Source organism: Trichechus manatus, unplaced genomic scaffold (genome assembly GCF_000243295.1).
Source record: "Trichechus manatus latirostris isolate Lorelei unplaced genomic scaffold, TriManLat1.0 scaffold00017, whole genome shotgun sequence".
Taxonomy (NCBI): Eukaryota; Metazoa; Chordata; class Mammalia; order Sirenia; family Trichechidae; genus Trichechus; species Trichechus manatus.
In genome coordinates, this window is record NW_004443953.1 from 19,895,818 (window position 1) to 19,912,215 (window position 16,398).

General features: G+C 37.8%; 1 protein-coding gene across 13 annotated transcripts in view; it reads right to left on the reverse strand.

Annotated features, from left to right (window-relative positions):
* Window positions 1–16,398, reverse strand: part of CDK19 (cyclin dependent kinase 19) — a 209,730-nt gene that overhangs the window by 182,154 nt on the left and 11,178 nt on the right. For 2 of the 13 annotated variants that reach the window (XM_023727669.1, XM_023727656.1), the window contains exon 2: window positions 10,458–10,512. The exons of the other annotated variants lie outside the window; for them this stretch is intronic. Coding sequence is in view for 1 of the 2 variants with exons in the window: in XM_023727656.1 (XP_023583424.1) it covers window positions 10,458–10,498 (41 nt within the window). In the remaining variant the exon portion in view is untranslated. The remainder of the gene's footprint in view (window positions 1–10,457; window positions 10,513–16,398) is intronic. 13 annotated transcript variants of the gene reach the window in all.

The following is a 16,398-nucleotide window of genomic DNA, read 5'->3' on the forward strand; positions in this document are numbered from 1 at the left end:
GTAACTACTTGCATATTTCATATATTTGTAAAAATTGGAGAGATAAAATCCCACCCAATAAAACAATAATAGCAGCAAAGGCTTATGTAGGATGTATGATGTGCAAGGCATAGTTCTAAGAACTCTACAGGCATTAACTCATTTGATCTTCACAACTACTCAGACGTAAGGACTATTATTACCCCCACTTCACAGATGAAGAAACTGAAACAGGAAACCTGAGAAATCTGCCAGTCTATAGAACTAAAATCACACCAACCAAGCATCTACCTCCATATAAAAAGACAAACAATTATAAATGTTCTTAAGTAAGTACTCAATCATGCTATATATTCTTCAGCATTTTCAACATTTTCTTGGAAAATTAAAATTAAAATGATAGGTGTGCAAGAATGTGTAACAAAATGGGAAATGATTATGACATAAAACTAAAAGAAAAAAATAGAAAAATTTCAATACAAAAAAGGGCCTAAAAGGGACTAAAGAAAATATATCCAAATAATATTCAATGTTTGTCTCAGAGTAACCAGATTGATTTTCTTTCCATTTTTTTAAACTTGCTGCCATGTGATTATACAGCTCGCTCTTCATTTTATAACTTTAAAAAACTCAAAGGTTAAAATAATTAAAATAAGATTTTTGCTCCAAAAACTTACAACAATTACAGTATCAAAATAATGGCAAGATTAATAATAATAAAATGAAGAGCCTAAATAGGAAAGTAGCTCTACTTAGTTCCATGACTGTTGTGATTTAATAGTCCTTACCCAGATCTTCTCAAACTTCAAATGAAATGTATTACTATGACAGCACATATATATTCAAAAAACTTTTTAAAAGAGGTTAGTGAAAGGATATAACACAAAATTAAACAAGAAATGCCCTGAAATGGTGACATAAGGTGTTAGAATTTTAAAAATGTCCCAACAGTGAAGATCATTCAATAAGATGAGCAACCAAAGAAAAGTGTAAAATTCCTTCCATGGGAATATTTAAAAATTGGAAATCTTTTCTATAGGGAAAATCAAAAAACCAAGCCAGTCGCCATCTAACTGATTCTGACTCATGGGAAGTTTGTGTTTAATTCTATGTGAAAGCAAGGAGGTTGGTATTATTGACCTAAATCTTTCTCACCCAGCAGTGAATGCCTTAGTCGCATAACCCTCCAGCCATTAACCAACTGTTACAGATTGAAAAGGGAGCCCTTGTGGCGTAATGGTTAAAGCACTCACCTGCTAACCAAAGGGTTGGCGGTTTGTACCCACCAGCTGCTCTGCAGGAGAAAGATGTGGCAGCCTGCCTTCATAAAGATTTACAGCCTTGGAAATCCTATGGGGCAGTTCTACTCTGTCCTACAGGGTCGTTATGAGTCAGAATAGACTCAACAGCAGTGGGTTTGGTTTTTTGTGGGTCTTTCTTTTTTTTTGTGGTTTATGGATTGAATTGAGTCCCCAAAAAATGTGTTGTAAATCCTAATGGCTATACTTGTGGTTCTAATCTCATTTGGGAACAGGGGTTTCTTTGTTAGGTTAATGATACATATCAGTGTAGGGTGTGTCTTAAACCAAACACCTTTGAGATACAAAACCAGCAGATAGACACAGAGAAGCAAGTAGAGATTGGGGAAGATAGATGTCACACAACATTAGGATCACCACGGAACCAAGGAACAGAAGCTGAAAAGAGACAAGGACCTTCCCCCAGAACCAACAGAAAGAGAAAGCCTTCCCCTAGAGCCAGAGCCCTGAATTTGCACATCTAGCATCCTAAACTGTGAGAAAATAAACTTGTTTATTAAAGCCACCCACTTGTGGTATTTGTTACAGCAGCACTAGATAACTCAGACACCAGTAACCATTTTTAAATTACCAGCCTACTGAAGATTCTTCATTATGTCTCAGAACTAAAGAGTATATGCCAAGATTGCATTGTTGTGAAGATAACAGACAGCAGACGTTTTACAGCATGACTTCTACAAGCCTGTTCCCAAAGGTGAAAAACACAGCAAAACCTGGTAAATGCCAAGATCCTACTCAGACATTCAGGCAGCCCTTAATTCAGAGTCAAAGAACCCCTGTAACTAAAATGCCCAAGTAGCTCCCCCTCCCAGCCCTTACCCTGATACCCCAGAACAAAAAATTTTTAATTTCAGCATGAACTTTGTGAAGTATAAAACTAACGCTACAATTACACACCAAAACAGAAGCAACTTCTCAAAGAACCTGTTATCCTTAACTAATTCAAGAGAGAAACTAGTAAAGAGAAGACGGCATGATATAATAACTTTTATGTGTCAAAACACAATTGATTCTATTTGCCTGGAGCAACAGAGGAAGGAGGGTCATGAATAAGAGGAGGAAATGGAATGTGTGGCTAACTGCCTCCATCAACAACTGCCTTCTTTGCCATGAGACTGAAGAATTGGATGGTGCCTGGCGACCCTTACTGAACACTTTGATCAAAGATTCTACAGAAGAATCCTGATTAAAGGGGGGAAAATGCAGAACAGAATTTAAAATACCCATGGACTTTAGACTTTCTGGAGCCATGGAGGCTGGATAAACCCCCAAAACTATCGCCCTGAGATAATCTTTAAACCTTAAACCAAAAATATCCCCTGAAGTCTTCCTAAAACCAAACAAGAGTTTAGCTTAACTAGTAACGAATGTCTGCCTTGAGCATTGTGCTCTTTCAAGATCTATCTATATGGAATCAAACTGACAACAGCAACTCGAAAGATTAGATAGGAAATTTAGGGGGGCAGTGAGATTATGTTAATGGGTGAGAAACAACACAGAAAAGGAGGGTGAGAATGGTTGCACAACTCAAAGAATGTAATCAATGTCACTTAATTGTACACGCAGAAACTGTTGAATTGGTGTATGCTCTGTTGTGTATTTCTCAACAACAAAATAAATAAACTTTTTAAAAAACACACATGAATTACTGCTTTCATCCTTCCCTTCTAAATAAGCCTGGAAATACAGGAGGTGAATAAGAAAAAAAGGACCTACTCTCCACTCTGGAATTATGCTGTTGGCAAAAACTGCTATTATTTTTTCTTTTTATGTCTGTTCAAATGACCAAACAACTTGGTCCCAGGTTCTGGGAAATCTACTTACCTACCATCCTGGCCTCTATCCTTCATCCTACATATCCAAATGGTCACTCAGTCCTGTCTATCTCCTAAATAGCCCCTGAACTTCTCTCCCAGCTCCACCCCTTTTCTACCCCTACCGCTGCAACTAAGGTGCAGGTCCGTATCATTTCTCACCTGGCCTGCTCCTCCAGCCTCCCAATTCCACTCTCATTCCCTTCTTTCCTCTCCACCTTCCACACTGCGGTAGAGCTGGTCACAACATCCTCCTCTATGAGGCTACACACTAAACTGTTGCTAGCAGTACTTATCTCTAGTGAATGGAATTACAAGGGCCTTTCACTGCCTGTATTTTTGTATTACTTGTTTGTGTCTTTCAACAAGCATGTGTTCCTTTTTAAAAAAATTCACTATGTCCACTTCGGGAGCTATTAGAATCTATTCCAATTATAATCTATTATTCCCCTTCTCCATCAGATTAAAGTCCAAATTCTTTAGCCTAGCACATATCATCATGGTTCTGTTTTTCTCTCTCAAATTCATTTCCAATCTCTATCCCAAGTATACTACTCTAGCCATCCTGAACTACTTCCTATTGTAGTTCTTTATGTCATAATTTTATACATTTTGCTTCCTCTGCAAATACAAGGATGTAACAATAATCTTGAGTCTGTTCCTTATAATCAACCTGCCTCCCACTAGTAGCTATCATAAATCATTAATCTAAGAAGAATGAATCTGTCTCCTCTTACAGCACACTATTCCTAACTATGACCTACAGTTCCACAGTTATAACAACACACTAAATTCTTTCTTTCTGATATTGTTAAAAGGATAAAACAGGATGACTTATCATGTATCACCTAAGAGATGACCTGGTAGGAGGAGGCACAATGCAGAGTGCTAAATCTGGGCAGGGGCAGCAAGACTAGAGAATAACAGGACAGGGACCCTACTTAGATTTGCAGCACAATTTTACACAGTTGAACAGCTTTACTTTAAGTGTTGTAACACGTCAAGTAAAAGTACAATTCAAAGTTAAATCTGAAAATATTAGGAATATCTATATTACTTTCTGCCCCTCTTTATTATGAAAAATCAAAACTTGGAGACTTTTTTTAATTGTGGTAGAATATATATAATAAAACATTTCAATTATTTTTATGTGTACAATTCAGTGGCATTAATTACATTCACTATGTTGTGCAACCATCAGCACTGTTTCCAAATATTTTCATACTTGTAACAGAAACTCAGCATCCCTTAAGTGACAAAAAAAGTTGGTCACTTTTTAAAAGCACGTAATTGGCTTTACTTTACTTAAGAGTCTTCTATGTATCAAGTATAAAAAATCAAACAGAAATTACAGAGACTATACATAACTTGGTTGCTATGCGTCGGAATCAACTCAACGGCAATGGATTTCGTTTGGTTGTTTTATATGCAACTTGGAGCCCTGGTGGCGCAGTGGTTAAGAGCTCAGCTGCTAACCAAAAGGTCAGCAGTTCAAATCCACCAGTCACTCCCTGGACACTCTATGAGGCAATTCTACTCTGTCCTATGGCATCACTATGAGTTGAAGTCAACTTGACAGCAACAGGTCTGGTTTTCCTTTTTTTTTTAAATACGTAACTTAAAGAGATCTCTTCTTTTCATTATAAATAGCACATAAAGTTCTATCTCAAATCATATAAGATACAGAGGAAAAACCATTTTTAAAAAAATACAAACCAAAAGCATAAAAATAAATAATAAAAACATTCCTTCATTTGACTGTGTAAGTGAATCAAATGAAATCAGCAAACAGATTTACCCAATACAGATTTCTACCTAAAGATAGGGAAAGAGGGACCGATATAAATAAGTTACCAATGGTTGAGGAGCAAATCTAAGGATTTTTATACTTTTGAACTACATAATACATTCTTGGTTCTATTAAAAAGTAAAAAAATACGTTCTATTACATGCTACAACGTGGATGAACCTTGAAAACATCATGCTAAGTAAAATAAGCCAGACACAAAAGGATAAATTTTGTATGAGCCCACTTACATGAAATATCTAGACTAGGCAAGTGCATATTGACAGGAAGGAGATTAGTGGTTACCATGGGCTAGGGGCAGAAGACATGAGAGTTAATGCATAATGGGTACAGCTCTGTTTAGGGTGATGCGAAAGTTTTGGAAACAAATAATGATCATAGTTGCAGAACGTTGTATATATAATTAATGCTACTGAATTATATACTTAAAAATGGTTAAAATGGCAAAAGTATTATACATGTTACTGTAATAAAAAGGTGCAAAAAAAGTATAAAATTATAATGTACTTAGCTATAACAATGATATTATGATTTTTCAGGAAAATGTTTATTTTTAGGAGCTGCATGCTGAAATATTAGAGGCCAAGGGTCACTATGAGCTGGAACTGATACGACGGCAACGGGTTTGGTTTTGGTTTTGATAATGACTGTAACTTACTTTCAAATGGTTCAGAAAATATGTATGTACATACAAACACATTTACAGAGAAAGCAAATATAGCAAAATGTTAATAACTGTTTAATCTGGATCAAGGGATAGCAAACTATAGTCCAGGCCAAATCCAGTTGCTCCCTGTTTTTATAAAAAAAAGTTTTATTGGAACACTGCCATGTCATTCGTTTACCTGTTGCCTATGGCTGCCTTCTCACTACAACTGCAGAGTTGACAGAGACCATATGGCGTCCAAAGTCTAAAATATTTACCAACTTACCTCCTACAGAAAAAAACTGCTAATCCCTGCTCTAAACAGTAGATATGCAGGTGATCTTGGGACTAAATCTTTAAGCTTTTCTGTATGTTTGAAAATTTTTATATTCAAAAGTTGGAAAATATATATAATTATACTCATGAATTTTTTGATTTCTCAAGAATACAGATAAATACAGAAACAAAAGATTAAAAGAGAAAGGTTGGACACAATCATAATACTACCATGACACAAAACAGTTTTTAGTGCAAAAGGGAACTGTTACAACTTTTTAAGAAAGTAATTTGGTGATATCTATTTTTAAACATTCATACTCTTACAGCAATTTATACTACAAAGCAAAGAAGTGTGAAAAGACTAATAGTAAACCCACTGCCATCGAGTCAATTCTGACTCATAATGACCCTACAGACCTTATTATCTGCCAGACACTATTTTAAGAATTTCACAGGTAATCCTCACAGCAACCCTATGAGGAAGGTACCACTACTATTCCCATTTTACAGAACAGGACACTAAGACAGGGAGATTATTTGACCAAGTCACACTCCTAATAAGTGGCACAACTGGGATTATGAATCCAGATAGTACAACCTCAAAATCTATCTTAACTGTCCTATAACAATGACTGTTGAAAAAAAGGGTGAAGGAAATAAATGGAAGATTTAACTTTTATAATATAATCTTACTTTTGTAATTTTTTAAAAGTGTTTATACATGTTGGAGTGCCTGCCACAAATGGATGAAAAGATGCCAGGAAAGAAATGCATCAAAATATTAAGTAATTATCTCTATTCATGAAATACAAACAGCCAATACACAAGTGAAGACATTCAACCTTCCTAGTAATAAAAAAATAATAATGGATATAATAAGGTGAAATATTGTCTGCCTAACAGTTTAGAAAAATAGACATAAGCCAGTGTGGGCAACGGTGAGGAGAAAGCAGCAGCACCACGCACTTTTGGTGGAAGTTTAAATTTTCTCAACCTTTTTGGAGAAAAGAGTGTGGGAATATGTTACTAAATTTAAAGTAGGCTGATGTCAGATGGATCTTGGCTGAAAGCAGAAAATACCAGAAAGACGTTTACCTGTGTTTTACTGACTATGCAAAGGCATTCGACTGTGTGGATCACAACAAATTATGAATAACACTGTGCAAGAATGGAAATTCCAGAACACTTAATTGTTCTCAGGTAGAACCTGTACACAGATCAAAATGAAGTCGTTCAAACAGAACAAGGGGATACTGCGTGGTTTAAAGTCAGGAAAGGTGTGCGTCAGGGTTGTATCCTTTTACCATACCTATTCAATCCATATGCTGAACAAATAATCTGAGAAACTGGACTATACGAAGACTGGGGCATCAGAATTGGAGGAAGACTCATTTAACAACCTGTGATATGCAGATGACATAACCTTACTTACTGAAAGTGAAGAAGACTTGAAGTACTTACTGATGAAGATCAAAGACTACAGCCTTCAGTATGCATTATGCCTTAACATAAAGAAAATAAAAACCCTCACAACTGGACCAATAAGCACCATCATGATAAATGAAGAAAAGATTGAAGTTGTCAAGGATTTCATTTTACTTGGATCCACAATTAACACCCATAGAGGGAGCACCCAAGAAATCAAATGGCGTACTACACTGGGAAAATCTTTTGCAAAAGATCTCTTTAAAGTGTTAAATAGCAAAGATGTCATTTTAAGGACTAATGTGCACTAGACCCATGGTGTTCTCAATTGCCTCGCATACATGCAAAAGCTGGACAGTGAATAAAGAAGACCAAGGAAGAACTGATCCCTTTGAATTATGGTGTTGGCAAAGAACACTGAATATACCATGGGCTGCCAGAAGAACGAACAAATCTGTCTTGGAAGAAGTACAGCCAGAATGCTCCTTAGAAGCAAGAATTGATACACACATTTTTGCAGGGGACATAATTCAATCCATGACACTGAGTGAAACAAGTCAGCCATAAAAGGACAAATATTGCATAGGACCACTATTATAAGAACTCAAGAAAAGGTTTACATACAGAAAAAAGCATTCTTTGATGGCCACGAGGGTGGGGAAGGGGGAGGACAGGAAATCACTAATTATATAGCAGATAAACGTAAACTTCAGGGAAGAGAAGGACAACACACAATATAGCGGAAGTCAGCACAACTGGACCAAAACAAAAGCAAAGTTTCCTAGACACATCCAAACACTTTGAGGGACCGAGTAGCTTGGGCTGGGGCCTAGGGACCACAGTCCTGGGGGACATCTAGGTCAACTGGCATAACTACCTTATAAATAAAATGTTCTACATCCTACTATGGTAAGTAGCGCCTGAGGTCTTAAAAGCTTACGAGCAGCTATCTAAGATACATCTATTGGTCCCATCCCATCCAGAGCAAAGGAGAATAAAAAAAACCAAAGACACAAGGGAAATATTAGTCCAAAGGACTAATGGATCACAAGTACCATAGCCTCTACCAGCGTGAACCCAGAAGAACTAGATGGTGCCTGGCTACCACCACCAATTGCTCTGACAGGGATCACAACAGAGGGTCCCAGAATGAGCGGGAGAAAAATATAAAACAAAATTCAAATTCACAAAAAAAGACCAGACTTACTCTTACTGGTCTGACAGAGACTGGAGGAACCCCCGAGCCTATGGCCCCTGGACACCCTATTAACTCAGAACTGAAGCCATTCTCAAAGTCCACCTTTCAGCCAAAGATTAGACAGGCCTATAAAACAAGCAATAACACATGTGAAGACCATGTTTCTTAGTTCAATGGAGTATATGAGACCAAATGGGCAATGCTAGCCCAAAAGCAAAGATAAGAAGGCAGGAAGGACAGGAAAACTGGACGAATGGACAGGGAGAACCCAGAGTGGAAAGGGAAAGGGGGAGAGTGCTGACACATTGCAGGGATTGTAACCAATGTCACAAAACAATTTGTGTATGAAATTTCTGAATGCAAAACTAACTTGTGCTATAAAATAAAGAGAAAAAAAAGAAGAAAGAAACTTCCTATGAGCAACAAGAGATGCTAGAAGACATGAAGCAACAGCATTAGGTTGTAAAAAAAAATTATTTTTAATATGTAATTCTATATTCAGCCAAACTATTAATCAAGTAAGACAGCAAAATACATTATCAGACATATAAGAACTCAAAAAGTCTACAAATCCTATATGAATAACCTGTTCAACAAGAGGTCCTCACTAAACAAAAAAAGAATCTAAGAAAAACTACACATGGGATATAAAGAAAAACTGTTAGCTAAGTATGACCCAGAATACTTAGAGAAAGGGCAAAATAAATTAAGAAGACCTGCAGGGCCTTAGTACCTGGAACATTCTGTTTCAAGCAGCATTTATTTAATACGTAGGATTACATTTCCCTCTCCTTGGGTCTTAACATACTAATTCATTCAGTAAATAAATTTTCATAATTATAGTAATTTAATGCTGTTGATGGATTTCAACATTCACTTTTTAGAATCAATCTATGAAAAAAAAAGCACTTGGTAAACCAGGATGCTGTAATAATTACATTTAAAATATCAGGAGATGGGGTAAAAAGTAAAGGAGAAGTATTGTTTTCCTTAACATTCATATCAGGAAGACCTGGGATAATATCTAAGTTGATAAACAATGAAAAGCAAATTTACATTTACAATTTAAAGTTATAAAAGAATCCACCAGAAAAAATTTAAAATTAAAAAAAGTAATAAATTTGAAGGTGAGAGGGGAGCAAGAGCTAGTGAGATTTCACAAAACTACCCATCTTTTCTAATGGAAGTCAACAGAAACTGCCAGTTAATAAATTAAGACACACAATTATATGTACATTATTTAGAGTTATAATGGTAAACATCATAAAAAATTAAAACAGAGATGGTTAACAACTGGTTACACCTGAGAAGTGACCAGGGTAGGGACATGGAGAGTAAGGAAAAAAAGGAAGGCTTTCACTTTTCATTTTATGTACAACTGTATCATTTAACCTAAAGGTCGGCAGTTAGAATCCACCAGCCGCTCCTTGGAAACCCTATGGGGCAGTACTACTCTGTTCTATAGGGTCGCTATGAGTCGGAATCAACTCCACAGCAAGGGGTGTCGGTACTATTGAAGTTTTTTAATCATGTGCAACTATTACTTGATAACTTTTAATACATAAAAAATAAAAATACTGCCACTTTGATACTAATATACTACAAAGGTCAACAAACTGCTGAGAAATTAAAGTTAATACAACTCTGGTTTTCTAAGTTACACAAGACCAAATTACATAAAACTTTTCAGAAGGAAAAAAAAAGTCAAATTTTAAAAATTTGCACCTAAATCCAAACCAAGAGGATTTAATCAGTGTTTAACTCGCTCTTTAAATGCAATTACAGTATAATGATTACATTACAAAAGGGGAAAGGGAAAAAGGGAACTAACTTTTGTGTAAATCAACACACTTTGTGCCTCTAACTGCTTGGCACCTTTACGCTTATTTAACAATCATAAGAAACAGGATAACTTTCCTACAGAAGGGCACAACTAACCAATCAGTAAGGCAAAAGTTGTACATTACTTTTCCAGCAGCAATTGATTTACCTTTCTGGCCAAATGTAAATATCTTCAATACAGTTTGCCATGCCTGGGTTTGGGTCTGTGGTCACAGAAGAAAATAAAGTTAGCTGGTCTACGCCCTGACAGGGAACACAACAGACAGTCCCTGACAGAGCAGGAGAAAAGTGGGGTACAGAACTCAAATTCTAGTAAAAAGACCAGACTTAATGGTCTGACTGAGACTGGAGGGACCCCCAGAGACATGGCCCCCGTACTCTCTGTTAGCCCAGAACTGAAATCATTCCCGAAGTCAACTCTTCAGGCATTGATTAGGCCGGACTATATGATATAAAATGATACTCGCGAAGACAGTGCTTCTTAGCTCAAGGAGAGACATGAGACTAAATGGTCAGCTCCTGTCCGGAGGTGGGATGAGAAGGCCAAAAGGGACAGCAGCTGGTTGAACGGACACGGGAAATCCAGGATGGAAAGGAGGAATGTGCTGTCACATTATAGGGAGAGCAGCTAGGGTCACATAACAACGTGTGTATAAATTTTTGTACGAGAAACTAACTTGAACTGTAAACTTTCACTTAAAGCACAATTAAAAAAAAGAGAATTGAGCAGAGAGACAGGGGGACCTCATACCTCTAAGAAACAAGAGCCAGGAGAACAGCGCATCCTTTGGACCTGACTGAGACTGGAGGTGCCCCAGAAAGCATGGCCCCTGGACTCTCTATCAGCCCAGAACTAAAACAACTTCTAAGGCCAACTCTTCAGACAGGGATTGGACTGGACTGTGGGACATAAAGAGATACTCATGAAGAGTGTGCCTCTTAGTCAAGTAGATACAAGAGACCAAAGGGGCAGCTTCTGTCCAGAAATGAGATGGGAAGGCAGAGAGAGTTAGGAGCTGGTTGAATGGTTATGGGGAATCAGGGGCAGAAAGGAGGAGTGTGCTGTTGCAGAATGGGGTGAGCAATTAGGGTCTCATAACAACAGATGTAAAAAAATTTTGTATGGGAGACTAACTTAAAATGTAAACTTTAATTACAACAATAAAGAAGAAAAAGCATCAAGGACGATTCCATTCACAAATTAATAGTTTTACAAACAGAGTACTGGTTTGTTTTATCAAGCTATATCAGTCTCAAAATTTCTCCCCTATCTTAAAAGACTATCAAGAGTTTTCCTATTTCACTTGTCCACATTCTCACATATACATTTTTATTAAAATGTCACTTCATTATAATGATAAATGTGTTGCTAAGCCACCCATTCTAAAGACTCTAAACCTGCACAGTCCAATATGATAGCCACTTGTCACATGAGATACACAGATGACACAATTTTTTTTTGCTTGCCAAAAATGAACAGTACTTGACACACTTACTGATAAATGTCAAAGACTACATAGCCTTCAGTATGGATTACACAGAACATGAAGAAAACAAAAATCCTCACAACTGGTCTGAAAAACAACATCATGATATATGAAGAAGAAATTGGAGTAGTCAATGATTTCGTTCTACTTGGATCAACAATCAACATTCATGGAAGTAGCAGTGAAGAAATCAAATGACGTACTGCGCTGAGCACCAAACCACCAAACCAAACCCAGTGCCATCAAATTGATTCCAACTCATAGAGACCCTATAGGACAGAGTAAAACTCCATTAGGGTTTCCAAGGCTGTAAGCTTTAGGGAAGCAGACTACCATATCTTTCTCTCACAAAGCTAGCTGATGGGTTCAAACTGCAGACTTTTCAGATACCAGAGCTCCTCCGGATATTGGCAAATCTGCTGCAAGAGATCTTTAAAGTTTTAAAAAGCAAAGATGTCACTGTGATGACTAAGGTGAGCCTGACTCAAGACTTGGACCTTTCAGTCACCTTAAGTGCATGTGAAAGCTGGACAATGAAAAAGAAAGAAAGAAAAATTGATATATTGAAATTATGATATTGGTGAAGAATACTGAACATACCCTGTGGACTGCCAGAACAAATCAGTCCTAGAAGAAAATACTAGGATGCTCCTTAGAACCAAGGATGGCAAGGCGAGCCAACATGGTGCCACACACAAGCACCACACCATCCCTCCACAGCAAAGACCCGAAAAAGTAAGTAAAACAGAGACAAATGTCAATCCTGGAACCCTAAGCGTCAAATGAAGAGATAAAGAACTCAACCAAGCACCAAATGGAGCAAGAAACTGACAGAGAACAGAGAACGAGGAGAGTTACAAGCGGAGGGCCCCTATCAGCTAACGCAGCACGGATCCACCATCTTGGACTCCTGTTGGAGATTGGTGGACAGGGAGTACGGGAAAGCAGATTCACCAAGCTCCCAGCAGGAGACAGAGCACCCAGTAACCAGCGAGACACGCCTTCCCATCCCTCACCCTACCTCCCCCCGCTCAACCTTCGCCACTTCCCAGCTAGCTGATCCACGGCTTCCTGGCAGGCCAGATCGCTGCTTCTCATCAGGCTGATTCCCGGCTTCCTGGCAGTCCCATTCGCTGCTTCTAGTCAGGCAGATTCCCAGGTTCCCAGAGGGCCGACTCGCTGCTTCCCGGTGGTCCGATCCACTGCTTCTCAGCAGGACATGACCACGGCACAGGAGGCACTGGTTCCATGCTCCGAGGATTCGGCCCGCCCACAATGACCAGCTTCTTCACTACTAGTACTTTGTTGCTGGTGCTGCTTTTTTCACCCTCTTTTGGTTTCTCTCCTGCCTCTCACCTCCTCCCCATCCTCTCTCTCGAACACCTGACTTCATGTGCCATCCTTGCTTCTTTTTGATAGGCTGTGAAGCACCACTCAGCTGTGGAACTGCTTTCCCGGTCCAAACGGCCATATTGGTGGGAACCCTGGGGGCTTTTATTCGTTTGTTTGTTTACTCTTTCTTTTTTCATCTTTATCTTTCTTCATTTCTCCGTTTCCCGTCTCTTTCTACTTACCTTTTTTTCCTGTCTCCTGAATACCTGGTGCGGTGTATCATCTCCACCCTTTCTAGCCAGGCTATACTGCGTGTCTTGGGAGCCACTTCCCTAGTCTGCGCAGTCGTGCCGGTGGCATCCCTGGGATCATTTTTTTTTAATTTTTATTTATTTACTTTTTTTTTATTTTATTTTTGTTTTTTTCTTTTTGTTTTTCTTTATCTCTTGGTTTCTCATCTTTCCACTCCAACGGCAAGCTCCCTTGCCACTTTTTTTTTTTTTTTTGCTCCTGTTTCTCTCTCCTATCTTCTTTTCCATACCTAACCTAACTCCAAACATCACAACCGCCCCCTACCACTCCCTCCTGCCTATCTGCACCATGTGCTGAACACTGCACTCTCGAGCAGCACAGGCACAACCTACCCAGATGTGCCCTATGCTGACCACTGGCTCACCCTAACAGCCCCAGTACGTGCCTCAAACAACCCATTCCAGCCTCTCCCCTTCGGCTGGACCTGCCCTGCTGCACCATAGCTGAGCAACTGGCCCTGCTCATTGGACAAGGAGATGAAAAACATCATATCCACAGACAAGCACACAACAAAGAAGGTACAGCCCGCCTGCTCAGACACAAGCAATAAAACAAAAAAGCAGGATGAAACAAACAAATCTACAATCAATAAATGAAGAAAATAACTAATGAATGTCCCAAAGACAGCAGACAATCAATATCAAAACATATTAAAAAAACAGGACAGGATGTTTCCAAGAGGCATCTAAAGTAAAACACCAGATGACTTTCTAGCACAAGAAAAGGCCCTAAAACTACCTGATAAGGAATTCAAATCTCTAATATTCAGATCTATCTAAGAGTTGAAGCAAAAAGCAGACAAAAATGAGGAAAAAAAAGACAAATTCATGGAAAAGGCAGACAAATTCATGGAAAATACAGACCAAACAAATGAAAAAATTCAGGAAAATAATACAGAACAAAATGGAAAAATGAATTAACAACTAGAAATCACACAAAAACAACAATTAGAAATCTAAAACATAAACAACAAGATTTCAGAAATGGACAGTGTCATAGAAGGGCTGAGGAACAGGTATGAAACAATGGAAAACAGACATCAGTGAAACTGAAAACACTTGGAACCAACTTTGAGGAAAAATCAGAAAGAATAACAAAGAAAAATGAAGAAACTCTGAGAATTATGTGAGATAAAATCAAAAGCAAAAATCTGTAAGTGACTGGAGTTCCAGAACAGAGGGTGAAAACAGAAAACACAGAGAGGATCACTGAAGAATTGCTGCCAGAAAACTTCCCTAATATCATGAAGGATGAAAAGCTAACCATCCAAGAAGCTCAACGAACCCCATAAAGGACAGATCCCAAAAGAAAATCACCAAGGCATATCATAATCACACTCGCTAAAACCAAAGACAAAGAAAGAATCCCGAGAGCAGCTTGAAAAAAGCGAAATGTCATGTACAGAGAGTCAACAGTAAGGCTAAGTTCTGACTACTTGACAGAAACCACACAGGCAAGAAGGCAATGAGATGACATATACAAAACCTTCAAAGAAAAAGACTGCCAACCAACAATATATCCTGCAAAACTCTCGTTCAAATATACTGGTGAAATCAGGACGTTTCCACATAAACAGAATTTAAGGGAATATGAAAAAACCAAACCAGACTTACAAGAATTATTAAAGGCAGTCCTTTGGTTTGAGAACAAACAACATCAGATGACAGCCTGAATCTAGGACACAAGATTGCACCACCTAGATACCAACCTAGGAAAGGAACTCTCAAGCACTATTCAAAACCAAAAGATTTACAACAGGGAACCAGAGAGGTTAATCTAAAAATGACAAGGTCAGAACAATAAAAGAGGGAATAAACTGTGTAAGTATAAAACTTACTAATGGTAACGAGGGCAAAGTGATAACAAGTAATAATAGACTGGTTCAAACTTAGGAAGATAAGGGTAAATTTCAAGGAAACCACGAAGAAAGTTAACAAAACTACTTATCAAAATAAAGAAGAAAAACATAAAGTCTCAGTAAAAACAAAATCTACAAAAACAAAAGAAATGAAAAAAAATCCACAAACAAAAGGAATTCAGCACAGGAGAGTAAGAGGAACAAAGAAAATGTCAGTACCACAAAAAAAAAAAGTACTACAAAATGACAGCAATAAACTTACACCTATTACTAATTACGCTGAATGTAAATGGCCTAAATGAACCCATGAAAAGAAGAGAGAGACAGAATGGATAAAAAAAACAGGATCCATCAATATGCTGTCTATAAGAGACACACCTTAGAAACAAAGATGTAAATTTATCAAAAATCAAAGGATGGAAAAAAAATATATCAAGCAAACTGTCACCAAAAAAGAACAGAAGTGGTAATACTGATCTCAGACAAAATAGACTTTAAAACAAAATCCACCATAAAACACAAAGAAGAGCACTATATCATAATTAAAGGGACAATCTAGCATGAAGACATGACCATAATAAATATCTATGCACCCAATGACAGGCCCCAAAATACATAAAACAAACTCTAACAGCAGTGAAAAGAGAAATTGACAGTTCCACAATAATAGTAGGAGACTTCAACACACCACTCTTGGTAAAGGACAGAAGATCTAGAAAAAAACTCAACAAAGATACAGAAGACCTAAAGGGCATAACCAGCCAACTTCACTTCATAGACATATACAGAACACTCCACCCAACAGCTGCAAACATTCTCCAGCATAGACCACATATTAGGCTACAAAGCAACCCTTAACAAAATACAAAACATTGATATAATACAAATTGTCTTCTCTGATCACAACGTCATCAAGGTAGAAATTAACAACAGGAAGAGCAAGGAAAAAAAATCAATCACATGGAAACTGCGTAACACCCTGCTTGCAAACCACTAGGTAAGAAATCCAATCAAAAAATTCCTAGAATCAAATGAGAATGAAAACACATCATACCAAAACCTCTGGGACACAGCAAAGGCAGTCCTCAGAGGACAATTTA